The sequence below is a fragment of the Diceros bicornis genome, chromosome 13, assembly GCF_020826845.1.
Source record: "Diceros bicornis minor isolate mBicDic1 chromosome 13, mDicBic1.mat.cur, whole genome shotgun sequence".
Lineage (NCBI taxonomy): Eukaryota > Metazoa > Chordata > Mammalia > Perissodactyla > Rhinocerotidae > Diceros > Diceros bicornis.
Window position 1 is genome coordinate 24176426 of NC_080752.1, and position 13419 is coordinate 24189844.

Genomic DNA, 13419 nt, shown 5'->3' on the forward strand with positions numbered 1-13419 from the left:
GACGCGCGCTGAAACTGAATTTCACATAAACAACAAGTCCTTTTTAGGATAAATGTGTTCCCAAATACTGCATGAGACATACTTATGCTAAAGAATTACGTGCTTATCTGAAATTCAAAGGTGACTGGGCGTCCTGTGTATTTGTATTTATGTATATGTATTTATACTTATATGTAAATACGTTTACATGTAAACATATTCACATATAAACATGCGTTTGTATATAAATATATAATAGTGTATATACATATATTATATTTTATACACGGCGTATAAATAAATACTCGTTTTTGTTTGTTTTTTGGCTAAACCGGGCAGGCTGCCTGCAGGGAGACCCTCCCTCACGCTCGGAGCTGCTGGGATCTGGGGCAGAACGAATCGGAACCTTACTCAGCGGGGAGAGCGCCTGGGTGGTGCGCACCCGCCGGTTCCTCGCCCGCGCTCATGTGCGCTCTGACCCGCGCCGGGAGCCGACCCGGGGCCCAGCCGCAGCCCCCCTGGGCTCCGAAGGGAGCGAGTTCCTGCGTCCGCGGGGGCTTTGCCCACCGTGCTCGCTTTCCCGCGCGTGCCTTGTCCTTTCGCCCACTCGGGACCCCTAGTCCTCTTCCACAGCCAGCCGCCGCCCCCACGCCCCCAGCCGGGCCCCGCCAGCACCTCTGCAGACCCGGACCGGGACACCCGCGCCCGACCCTGAGTTTTGAGAACAGAGACCGGGCCTGGGTCCTCCTCGCACCTCCGCACGCCCATCCCGGCCTGCTCCCTGCGGACGCCCCCCAGAACCAACGGGTAGGGGATGCGTGCACGCGTACTGCTAGGCAGTGCCAGCCTTTTCTGTCCCCGGTCAGATCAAACTCTGTGTGTTATTCGTCTTTGTGTCCCCACGTCCCGCGCCTCGCAAACAGTAGGTGAGCAATAAAGATGTAGGGGTCTGCCAGGCGCGCCAGGCGAGGTGCGGACTCCATGCGGCCGGAGAACCCGGTCTGCACCAGCCCGGCTCGCGCGCGGTTCCACGGGGACACTGACTCGAGGGTCACTCTAGCCTAGGGGCATCGATTCGGAGGCAGGTAACGGGTCCATGAGCACCAGAAGGCAGTGCAGGGCAGATACCCGTCGCTGAGAGCCGCTCGCAACTCATCCTGCGTGTCGGGTCCTTCAGCTGAGGCCCTGAGTATGGGGTGGGTGCCCTGCAAGCCCCCCCTGCCATGGATGGCCCATGGAGCTGCAAGGGTCGTGGGCCCGAGGGAAGCCTCGGCCTGAGGCCAGTCTCTGTGCGTAGAAAGCAATTTCAAGTGCCCGGCACAAGTGCCGCCTTGGACGCCCGCGCGTACCTGCGCAAACGCGGAACAGAAGCCGGCGCCCGGGGCCAGGAGGCGGTGCCGGGGGAGGGAGCAGGGTGCGGGCCGCGACCCTGGAGTGTGGGTGTCCCGAGTTCTCCCTAGCGGCCGTGAGGCAAAACCTTCGCCTTGGAGGAGCGTGGGCTGGGGCCGAGAGAGTCGCGCCCGAAGGGTCCCGCGGATCTGCAATGCCGGGCGGGGCCGGGGCGCGACCGTGACCTCGGCTCCTCCTTCTCGGCGGCGGAGTCCCGCTGGAGCCACCTGGACGAAAATGGCTCCATCCAACCCTCGGTCCTGGGGCCGCGACCTTCACCCCTGGCCCCCGCAGGCCACAGCCGGTGCGGACACTGCGGACCAGGATGGCAGCGCCCCTACCAAACGCGACGCTTCCCCCGCCCCGTGGATTCCAAGCGCCCCGTGCGCGGAGTGGCCCGGCGCCGGTGTGGGTGGAGGGGATAGGACTGGGTGACGGGGAAGATGGGGCGTCTGGGGGAAAGGAAGGCGTCGGGACGCGGAGTCTGCATCTCTGCGCCCGTACCCGGCTCCTGCGCGCCCCTGCCCGCGCCCCCGAGCCAGCTGAAGGTCGCGGTCTTGTCTCGACAGTAGGAGGGCCTCGCCGGGGCTCAGCAGGGGCGACGCGCGCCAAAAGGCGGCGGGAAGGAAGCGGGGCGGAGCGCCCGGGGACCCCGACTCGGACGCGGCCAGCTGCGGGGGCGGAGCGGCGGGCGGCAACCTTGGCCCCGGCCTGGCCCCGCCGCTCCGCGCTCCTCCCGCCACGGCTGAGCGGCCCGCGCTGCCTTCCCGCCCAGCGGGCTGCGGAAGGCGCTAACGCCCGCGGCTGCCTCCTCCCCGCGGCGCCTCCCCTCCCGCGGCCATATAACCCGCGTCGGCGGCCCCGCCGGCCGCCCTACCTCCCGGCCCTCGGCCGCCCAGCCGGACCCGCCTCTCGGCCCGCGCCGCCGTGCGCCCACGAAGGAGTTGCGCGGCGAAGCCGGGCCGGCTTGGGCATCGATGCCCGGGGCTCCAACGGCACCAGGTAGGCAGCGTGGGGACACGCCGCCAGGGGTCCTGGGCGGGGTTTGGCTCCGCCTGCGGGGGCCGGAGCTCAGGGCAGCGGGCGCACGGGCTTGCGGCCCCGAAGCGGGGAGTTGGTGGGAGAGGAGACTGTGCTCGAGCTGATTGAGTGCTTGACGTGGGGTCTACCTCAGAGTCTGACAGGCTCCTGGGACGCGGCGCGAGGGACAGGGAGCCGGCCGGAGCCGAGCCCGCGAGGAGACGCGGGGTCCCGCCCAGCAGTGCGGCGGCCTTTGGGGCCAGGAGCAGCCTCACTGGGATTCCCGGGGGCCCTTCCTTCTAGTAAGCCCTCTCCACCGCAGGTTCCGAGGAATGGCTCGGAATGTGACCCTGGGAAGAGGCTCAGTTGGGGTGCAGATGCGGGTGGAAGTGGGGAGAAGTGTCTGTCGCTGAGGAGCTGCTCCCCGCGGAGCGCCCACTCCCTCTGCACCCATGAGGGCTGTGCCAATCCAGAGGCATTAGTCCCCCACCCCTGCAAGGCTGAATGAGACCCAGGCCCTCTCCCAGACCAGGAGAACTGGGCGTGACCCCCACGCTGGACCCATGGAGTCGTTACTAAGGAGCTAGGTTCCAGAGGGGCATCTCCTGGCGGCTCAGAGTTGGTTGGCCAGGAGCACCCAGTCTGTCTCCTGAGTGTTCCAGGCAGCGAAATGAGGAAGCAGAGTCAAACTCCTCTTTCCTGCTCCACTTCCCTCCTGGCCCTCTGTGCCCTGCAGCCACAGTCCTTTTAGCCTTTGGACGGGGGGGAGCTATTATTACCTTCTTACTCAGCTTGTATTTTTGTCTGGTCCCTCAGCCAGTATGCACAAAGTATGCACATGTCTACAAAAGTAGACGGGTGACAGGTAGACCACTGTCAACCAGCAACAGTGCACGGTTAACTTCTGCCCAGAGGTCAGTTGGTCCAAATGTCCTGTGGTCTGTTTATTAAATAGCCAAACGTTTGGGAGCCATTAGCACAATGGTTTTGTTTGTTTTGTTTGCTGTCATTGTTGCTGTTTCTTTGTTTAGCCTTAATAATTAGCTTTGGGGGAAAATGAGTAAACCAAAATAAAATGCATTGCCTCTTTGATGTTTACCAAAAGTCCAGCCACCCACCTTTTGGTTTACTCAAGAAAAGATAAAAAAGCATTGCATCCAGAACAAAACGACAGAATGTCTGAAAGTTTACAACATATGAATTTATGGACTGTGCATGTAATTTTAAAACTAAAGATAAAAATTTGGGCTCTAGAAGCTGCAAAAAGTATCCCTGCTCATCCATCAGTCGAGACTGCCCGAGGTGAGCTCCAGGTGGACCTGGCGGCGAGTACCTGTGGAATGACCACAGGATGCTTAGCCCCGTCTGCGGTCCTTCTAGTGAAGGCTCTGGGGACAGGGTAGCTGTCTCCAAATTCTAAAGGGCGGCTCCGTGGAAAAGCCAGTCTGGTGCCGTGGTTAATTGGGTAGATTGGAAGTCAGAATGCAGGGGTTCAATCTCCTCTTCTCCACTTACTAGGCATGGGCCTCGAGCAAGTTACTTACCCACTCTGAGCCTCAGTTTACCCATCTGTAAAGAAGGACAACAAGAGTCTCTGCCCCAGAGAGTTGGAAGAACAGTCAACAAGATGCGTATCTAAAGTGCTTAAAACAGTGCCTGGCACCCACTAAGTGGGCCCAAAAGTGATGGCTCTTGGTCTTAGGTGCTGCTCCAGAGTCTGGAGAACCAGGGGCCCTCGGGGGGCGGGGTGGGGGGAGGTGCCATTCCCTGGTAGCCAGCAGGTCTCCCCCGGGGGGAATGGAATGGCTGGCGATGAGGCAGGAATCTGCCCGTGTCTCGGAGGAAGTCTGATGGTGTCTGTCAGGGATACTGTCACAAGGATGCCTCAGTTTAGTATTTATTTATAGAGTATGCCCCACCCACATCCAAGAATGGATTTATAACATTGAACACATGCAAACGACACAGCTACAATAGAGATGAGAAGGAGAGACTGAGGCCTTAGCTGAATATATTTTTTCCTGTAATCTTCACAGCAGCGCACAGAAATAGGTGCTATAATTATGCCCATTTACAGAGGGGGAGACTGAGGCTTCAACAGGTTATACAACTTCCCCAAGGTTACCCAGCTTCAAAGTGCAGGAGTGGACGCTCGGACCTAGATGGTAAAGCCAGGACCAGAGCTGCTGGGCGGTCGCCTCACCTGGGCCTGGTGTAAATACAAGACACAGTCCCCAGACCCTCGGTACCTTGGAACATTCAGGCTGGAAGGGCTCTTCGAGACCATCTAAGCCAGAAGTATAGAATTCAGGGGTGCTGTGGACTTGAATTTCAAAGTAAATTTCAGCATTTTCCTTCAATTATGAATGTGGGCACCAAACTACGGCAGTCTTAGCAGTACCTGACTTTCCAATAGGAATCACTGATGTTTTCATTGTGCATGACAGATGCTGCAGAACTTTCAGAATTTCATTGTGCTTGTTGCCAAGTTGAAATGATGAGTTGTCAGACCTGCTACACGGGCTCATTTAACGCACGAATAAAGAAGCGCAAGCGTTACTATAACACAAATTTGCTTTTAAAATATTATGATAGGGGCCAGCCCCGTGGCTTAGCGGTTAAGTGCGCGCGCTCTGCTACTGGCGGCCCGGGTTCTGATCCCGGGCACGCACCGACGCACTGCTTCTCCAGCCATGCTGAGGCCGCGTCCCACATACAGCAACTAGAAGGATGTGCAGCTATGACATACAACTATCTACTGGGGCTTTGGGGAAAAAAAAAGGAGGAGGATTGGCAATAGATGTTAGCTCAGAGCCGGTCTTCCTCAGCAAAAAGAGGATTAGCATGGATGTTAGCTCAGGGCTGATCTTCCTCATAAAATAAAATAAAATAAAATAAAATAAAATAAAATGTTATGATAACTATGTTAGTTTCCTGGGGCTGCCATAACAAACAACCACGAACTGGGGGCTTAAAACAACAGACACTTATTCTCTCACAGGCTGGAGGCCAGAAGTCCAAGACGAAGGTAGGGCAAGGTGGTTCCTGTGGGAAGCTCTGAGGGAGGGTCCCTCCCGTGCCTCTCTCCCAACTTCTGGGGGCTGCAGGGTTCCTTGGCGTTCCTTGGCTTGTAGACGCATCACCCTGATCCCTGCCTCCACATTCACGTGGACTTTTCTCTGTGTCTCTGTGTCGTCTCCTCTTCTGTCTCTTATAAGGACACTTGTCGTTGGATTTAGGGCCCACTCTAATCCAGGATGATCTCATCCTCAGATCTTTATCTTGTACATCTGCAAAGGCCCTAATTCCAAATAAGGTCATATTCTGAGGTTCTGGGTGGACGCGTCTTTTTTTGGGGGGGTGCCATTCAACCCACTAGAATAATCGTAATTCAATATGATTGGTTTCCTTTGTAATCTTTTGCATTTTGCTTTATGCATTTGAGATGTTCTTCCGAGAAGGGATCCATGACCTTCCCCAGGCTGCCAGAGGGTCGTAGCACAAAAGGTGAAGAAGCTTGGTCTAAGCTACATCCCTCTTTTCTTGCCCTGTTCCAAGCACGGCCAAGGGTGGGAGGCGACTCCTCGCCCTGCTTACTGCCTCTTCCCAACCCCACCACCACCTGGCCCCCATATTCACAGCCCCTGCATCCTGCAAAACAGGCTGCCCCCAAACTCCAGCATCCCTCTCCCTGGGGACCTCTTGGGCCACCACAGCTCCCAGAGTTAGGGAAAGAGAGCAGAGACACATGGAGCAGCTGCAGCCTGGCTGTTGCTGCTATAGAGGAGCCTAGAAGTCAGCGGGGGCATCAGCCTGGGCTGGAGGGGTCAGGGGAGGCGCCTCTGAGGGAGCCAGGGAGTGGGACAGAGAGGGAACAGCAATCAGGAGAGGCCAAGCAGCAGGAAGGGCTCTGCTGGGGACGGACAGAGGCGATGAGGCCACTAAAGGCAGGCCTCAGGGTCCTGGAGTGGACACTGGGGGCGGGCACAAGAGGATCAGTGGCTGGGACACTCTGTGGGCCTTGGAGATGGAATCAGGTTCTGCAAAGAGCGAGCCCCAGGACAGAAGCAGCGGAGTTGCCCCAGGACAGGTGCCCGGAGGGTGGAGGGGCAGGGCGTCGGAGCAAGAATAGCAGGTCCTGGTGCTTCCAGCCCTCCCCACCACTTCTGTTCTCCCATCTGTGTTTTGGGTGCAAGCATGAGTTATTACGCTAACAATAGACATTCGTATGTGCCTCCTCTGATGTCCATGCTTATAGATCAGTGCCTCTGAGTGTTTACCCCCACTTACAGATGAGCACCGAAGCCAGAAAGTTCAGATGATGTGACTAAGATCAGAGACAGGTGTCAGTTTGGCCACCCATGCCCGGCACAGCGGGGCAGCGTGTGCAGCGGGCAGGGCCCTGGGCTGGAAGTCCAGATCCTGGCTCCTCCACAGCCGTGGGCAAGTCCCAGGCTCTTCATCCTTATGGAGGGAGTCGTGGGCCCACCCATCTGCCTCCTGCGCTTTAGGACCCTGTGTCTGTGGGCTCCCTCTGAGTGGCCTGTGGGAATGCACCTGAGAACCCCTGAGGGCAGACATGAGGTGCCCAGGAAAGGCTGGTCCAGCCTCTTCCTCACCCGCCAGGCAGGTACAGAGTGCCTGGGCATCACCCATCCTGCCCTCCCACCAGCCGTGGTGCAAGGGCCCCAGCAGGCAGGGCTGGGCCGGGTGCCCTGGGCAGACCAGGCATCTCTCCTTTGTGATCCTGTTCAGGGTGGCTGCATGGAGAAAGGACCCGTCCTGATGTGTCCCCGCCCAGCGCCAGCTGGCGAATCACTCCCTGAGGCCCCGGGTGCCTGTGGGGAGGGGGCAGGGGGCTCTAATTGTTCACCTGCTGCTCGGATTGCCAGGCCCTGGGGAAAGCTCTGGCTAATTGGGCAGGTGGCTTCTCTTGGGGGCAGCAATGCCTGGGTTGCACCGGGTCATTCCAAGTGGGCAGGGAAGATGCCCCCTCGCCCCTCCCGCCCAATTTCCTGGAATTTTAGAGGTGACCTTCTGGGGTACATTTTCTCCATTGGGCTAAAATACAGGAGCAAGACTCGGAGGTTTTTCTTTTGCAGCCTCCTGGCCTCAGGGCTCTCCTGGGCAGTGCCCACCTACCAGACGGAGGCTGTTTCTGCACCCTTGGGCACTTCTTGGCTCTTGGGGGCTCTGGAGGGGACAGGCCAGTGTGGGGATGAGAAGAGCAGCCTGAGTTCCAGGGAGGGTCCTGCCTACCTGTGAAGTGATGGGGGGTGTGGCGGCTTGGAGAGTCTCTGGCCGCCACGGGGAGGGGTCTCACTTTGGCGGGAACGCTGCAGTGCTCCATAGATGCCCTGGGGGCTACAGGAGGGAGAGGTGGATGCAGGATTAAATAAACAAATCAAATTGCCCTCGGGTCACCAGGCTGCCTGTCACTCTGTGCTCCTCAGTTGTTTGCAGTATGTGCAATGCAAATTAGGAGTCAGTTCCCCGAATTACTGACCCAGGGCCCGCTCGTCTTTAGTATGTAAATTGGAGCAGGAACTCCTAGGTATTTCAAGAGCTGCGCTCCGTGACACTCTGATTAACCCTCCAGCTCCTTTTTACTTTCACATTCTCTGCTTCCTGTGGTCGGTGACTACCGACAAACCTCCCGTAATTAAGAGAGTCTCCTGTCATTTTTTTTCTTTCGGAGTGAGGCATGCTCCAACTTGCTTCTGGGTTCTTAATTTTTGATCAGGGATGCTCCTTGACTAATTATTTGGCAGTAATGAGGGAGGAGAAATCAAGTTGTGAAAGTTTTCCCGAGCTTTTAGAATGAAGCTGCAAATTAAAAAATGAGGTATTGGTAAACAGGATGCTAATTGGATTAATATGAAAATAATGAATTCTGATAAAAATAGCAAAATAGACGATTGGAAGATTGAGGTCAATGTCATTCCAAGAATACCATTGAATCTCCATCTGGTCGATGTGGTTTTTGAAAGTGTTAGGATAATAGAAAGAGCCTGCTCTCGAGAGTAAAATGTGCAGGTTCAGTAATTTGTGGGAAACACATTTTGAAATAAGAAAGACTTGATGTGTGTGGCATGTGTGTAAATCGTTCGTAATCCTGGCAGGCTGTTTGCTCAGTTTCGGGACAATCTGACCCAGGGTCGTTTTGAGTGAGCAACAGAACATGAAGTTGCCGACTTCTCCTTTCTTCTCTCTGTTGCAGTAAATCTCTTCCGTTCCCTTACCTCCTGACAAACCCCTTCTCAATCAGAGTCATGGCAGCTGTGCTCTGGGAGGGGGAATCGGTCTGGGGACCGCCGGGCTGGAAGTGAAACCTGCTTTGCCCTCTTGGAACATTTTTTACGCTTTGAATTTTGTGCTGTTCAATGGTATTTCATTGACAAAAATCCACGGAGGTAGAAGGTAGCAGAAGTTGTGGTAGGGTGGCTGACGTGCGGATCAGCCAGAAATGGGCTCTAATCCGCCCTACGTCTGCCACTTATTCATGTGGTCTTTCCAAGCTTGGCTTTTATAAGATGAGGGGAAAACAACGCCTCCCCCATAAGGAGAGGATGAGGGAAAATGGAGAGCTCTGCACACCGGGGTCCCAGTGAGCACCCCCACGGCCCCCATCCCGCTGTCCTGGAGGCGGGCCATGGGGCTCATTAGAGCTTACAAAGGGTCGATGGGGCCTCTCAAAGGGGACGTGCCCTGCCCTACCTTATGATCCACCATCCCTTATCCCATACCCCTGGGCTCCTGATGTTTCAGAATTCAGATTTTTAAAAAACTTTATTTTAGAACAGTAAAACAGTACCTGAATCCTGTATTTTATAACACCACCGAGGGATCTGATAGAAACATCCCACCATCTAGCTCATCCCTGTTTCTGCAACACACACACGGATATTTACCCTCACGGGCAATAAGGACCAGGAAAAGCCTTGCGTCCCCCCAGAGGAGTCGGCCCCAGATGTACAGAAAGACTTGGTTTTCTGGGCTTTTTGGATAGCCCTGACCTTAGTCTCTCTGTGCCTCAGTTTCCTCATCTGCAAAATGGAGATAATAGTTTTTCTCATGGAGTTGATGTGATCGCTAGATGATTAATATATGTAAAATGCTTAAGATGGTGCCTGGTGCATAGTAAGCCATACCATAGGTATAAAGTATTCGCTATGTGTTCACTGAGATACATCTGCTGTTTGACTTTCAAATACGTTTTCAGGAACTCATCACTGTGCAAGGAGAGGCTGCTGGTAGGTACTGAAGATGGAGGGAGCAAAGGAGGGGAGGGAAAGATCAGATGTGGGGGTCAGTCTTAACTGTCCCCTCTGTGGCTCTCCCCCACCCGCCCACCTCACCTGCCCTTGGCTGTAAGCCAGGCTGACCTCTGACCTTGGAGAGGTGTGTTCTATCTTTGACTGAGCAGGACTGGGGCTGCCCCAGGAAGCCCTTCAACCTCAGAAATGAATAAATATCAGCCTGGGGCTTCATGTCAGCATCACACAGTCTGTGCACCAGCATGAAGAAGGGGGTTCTGCTTAAAGGCCCAGAGTGGCTTTAGCTGACCCCCACACAGATGGCTCACAGACGTATCTTTGAATGAAGGACATTTATGGAAGGCAGAATAACGGCTCCCCAAAGGCATCCACGTCCTAATCCCCAGAACCTATGATTACCTTATTTCACAAGTCAAAAAGGACTGTGATTAAGTCAAGGTCCCTGAGATGAGCGTTGACCCCGGAGCATCTGGTGGGCCCAATGTCATCACAAAGGTCCTTATAAGAAGGAGGCAGGGAGGTCAGAGTCAGAGAGATGTGACGAGGGCAGCAGAGGTGGAGTGATGCGCTTTGTAGATGGAGGAGGGGACTGCCAGCCAAGGAAGGCAGCCGCCTCTAGACGCTAGAAAAGGTGAGAAAGTTGGTATTGTCCCAGAGCCTCCAGAAAGAACCGCCCTACTGACACCTTGATTTTAGTCCCACATTTCGGACTTCCGATCTCCAGAACTGTAAGAGAATAAATTTGTGTTTTTTAAGCTGGTATGTGGTCCTTTTTTACAGCAGTGACAGGAAACTAAGACAAGGCTTGTATCTGCATACTCCCCGTTCGGCTCTCATCCTGGTGGAAGTTAGCAGAAGTCTTGCCCTGAGGTTCACACCTGGACCTCCCAGTTCAAAACTGGGTCCTGGCCCAGGCAAGCATGTCTCCAGAAGAGCTTTCCAACCGTGTCTTAAGGAACAGAGAAGGTGTGCAAGAATTCCGGTTGAATGCCCCACCTAGAGCTAGTGGCCAGTGTCACTTTGTGTCAACTGCTCTTGGGCCAGAGGTCTAGCTGTGATCATCAGTCAGGGCCACCCACCCATCTTTTGTCTCCGACAAGGAGGTTAGAGGCTGTGCTGAGGAAGAGCAGGGTTATGTTTGGGGCTGTGTCTCCACCATCGCAGCTCCGAGGCCCGGCACCAGCCTCCCGGAGCTCAGGCCTTTCCTCTCTCCCTGGGGAAGGGCAGGGGGGAGCATGCCAGGGGGTCAGCCCCACAGGAGCCCCGGGGGGTGAGATGCATCCGTCTCAGCTTGGGAATGGGCAGTGGGCACCCCTCCTGGAGTTACCTGGCTTCAATGAGGGGCCGCCTCCTGGAAGCTTGGGTCATCGGACCTGCCTGCTGCAGCTAATAGCTGGCTGAGGACAGCTTGGCAGTGCCCGGGGTGGGGCAGGGGAACCCTCAGCATCCCACTGGCTTCTTTGGCTCTTTTCCTGGGACCAGAAAACACCTGCCTGTGTGGTTGTAACACCTCACACCTGCATGTATGTGTAGTCACGTGCGTGTGTGCACTGTGCAGGCACGTGCACCCCTGCCATCCCCCCTGGTGCAGCCTCATTCCACACATGCTCGCACGGACCACACACAGACACGGGCTGCCCTGCACACGTGCCCCCAGGGGCACTGGGAGTCAGGGACCCACAGCTGCTTCCCGACACTTTCCCCTGGAGCAGCCGCTGAGAGGGACAGGCACAGACTTTCCCCAGGTGACGGGCACAGATGCTTGCTCCCCACTGCCTGCCTCAGGGAGTCGAGGGGGAAGCACCAGGCACCCCTGCCAGCGTCCCTCAGAAGTGTGTGTGTGGTGTGTGTGTGTGTGTATGTGTGTGGTGTGACTGTGTGGGATGTGTGTGTATGGTGTGTGTGTGACTGTGTGGTGTGTATGGTATGTGTGAGTGTGCTGTGTGTGCGATATGTTTCTGTGGGGTGTGTGTGTTGTGTGAGAGTGTGTGTGGTGTGTGGTATGTGTGTGTGTGTGTGGTGTGTGCATGTGTGTGAGGGTGTGGTGTGTGCATGTGTGCGGTGCATGTGTGTGAGGGTGTGGTGTGTGGTGTGTGTGTATTGTGTCATGCATATGTGTGGGGGGGTGTGGTGCATGTGTGTATGTGTATGGTGTGTGGTGTGTGTGGTGTCTGTGTGTGTGGCGTGTATGTGTGTAGGGGTGTGTGTGGTGCATGTGTGTGTGTGGTGTGCATGGTATGTGTGTGGTGTGTGTGTGTATGTGTGTGGTGCATGTGTGTGTGTGGTGTGTGGTGTGTGTGTGGTGCATGTGTGGTGTGTGTGGTGTGTGTGTGGTGTGCATGGTATATGTGTGTGGTGTGTGTGGTATGTGTGGTGTGTGTGTGTATGTGTGTGGTACGTGTGTGTGGTGTGTGTATGTGTGTGGTGTGCATGATATGTGTGTGTGTGTGTGTGGTGCATGTGTGTATGTGTGGGGTATGTGTGTGGGGTGTGTGTGTATGTGTGTGGGGTGTGTGGGGTGTGCGGTGTGTGTGTGTATGTGTGTATGTGTGTGGGGTGTGTGTGTGTATGTGTGGGGTGTGTGGGTGTGTGTGTGTGTAGGGTGTGTGTGTGTGTGTATGTGTGGGGTGTGTATTTGTGTGTGGGAGGGTGGGGTGTATGTGTGTGCGGGGTGTGTGTGTATGTGTGTGGTGTGCGAGTGTGGTGCGTGTATGTGTGTGGGGGGTGTGCGTGTATGTGTGTGTGTGGGGGGTGGGTGTGTGTGTGTATGTGGGGGGTGTGTATCTGTGTGTGGGGGTGTGTGGGGTGTGTGTGTGCGGGGGGTGTGTGTGGGGTGTGTATCTGTGTGTGTGTGGGGGGGTGTGGGGTGTATGTGTATGTGTGGGGTGTGTGGGGTGTGTATCTGTGTGTGTGTGTGTGTGTGTGTGTGTGTGTGTGTGGTCCCTGAGGGGTGAGGGCTCTGGCTCCAGTGCCGGCAGCATCTTCAGTGGCCACTTCCCACCTCCATGGGGTTGATATCCTGCAGAGCATCCTGCTCCCCAGGGTTTCTCCTCAAACCTGATGAAGCCCCGAGGCCTGTCCAAGGCTCCCAGGAGACAAGGGAATCACTGCCAGTGGTGTTTCCCTAACTCGAGTTGTGTGGACTGGATTAGTTTTCTGTTGCTGCTGTAACAAATCACCACTAACTTAGTGGCTGAAAACGACGTAGATTTATTTTCCTACAGTTCTGGAGGCCAGATGGCTGAAGTCAGGCTCACTGGACTGAAGTCCGGTGCTGGTGGGGCTGGTTCCCTCTGGAGGCTCCAGGGGAGAAGCCATTCCTTGCCTTTTCTGGCTCCTGGAGGCACCTGCCTTCCTTGGCTTGTGGCCCCCTCCTCCCTCTGCTAAGCCAGCAGCACAGCACCTGTCTCCCCCCGACCCCGCCTGCCTCTGTGAGGGTGCCTGTGGATAACCCAGGATGCTCCCCTCTCCAGATCCTGAATGCCATCTGCCACGTCCGCGAAGAGCTGGACCGAGCTTTCTGTGCTGCTGCCGTGATGGGAAAAGGAAGGGGCGTGCGTGCTGGCATAGATTAGTCTCCCAAATCTGAGGGCCCTCCTCAAAGTCCTTCTGATCAGCAGTTAAGAACAGGGGCTTGGAAATTCAGAATGTGGTATTATGGCTGCAGATTTCATTGAATTATCTGAACTTGCTCTGTGTGTGTGTGTGTGTGTGTGTGTGTGTGTGTGTGTGTGTGTTGGTAGAACAAAACCAG

The 13419-nt window shown here is 55.6% G+C and overlaps 1 protein-coding gene across 1 annotated transcript in view; it reads left to right on the top strand.

The window, feature by feature from the left end:
• The first annotated feature begins 2318 nt into the window (after positions 1-2318).
• TP73 (tumor protein p73) overlaps positions 2319-13419 on the top strand; it is a 71007-nt gene continuing 59906 nt past the window's right edge. Inside the window, exon 1 of the mRNA XM_058552727.1 lies at positions 2319-2370. Within this exon, the coding sequence (XP_058408710.1) occupies positions 2346-2370 (25 nt within the window). The 5' untranslated portion in view covers positions 2319-2345. The remainder of the gene's footprint in view (positions 2371-13419) is intronic.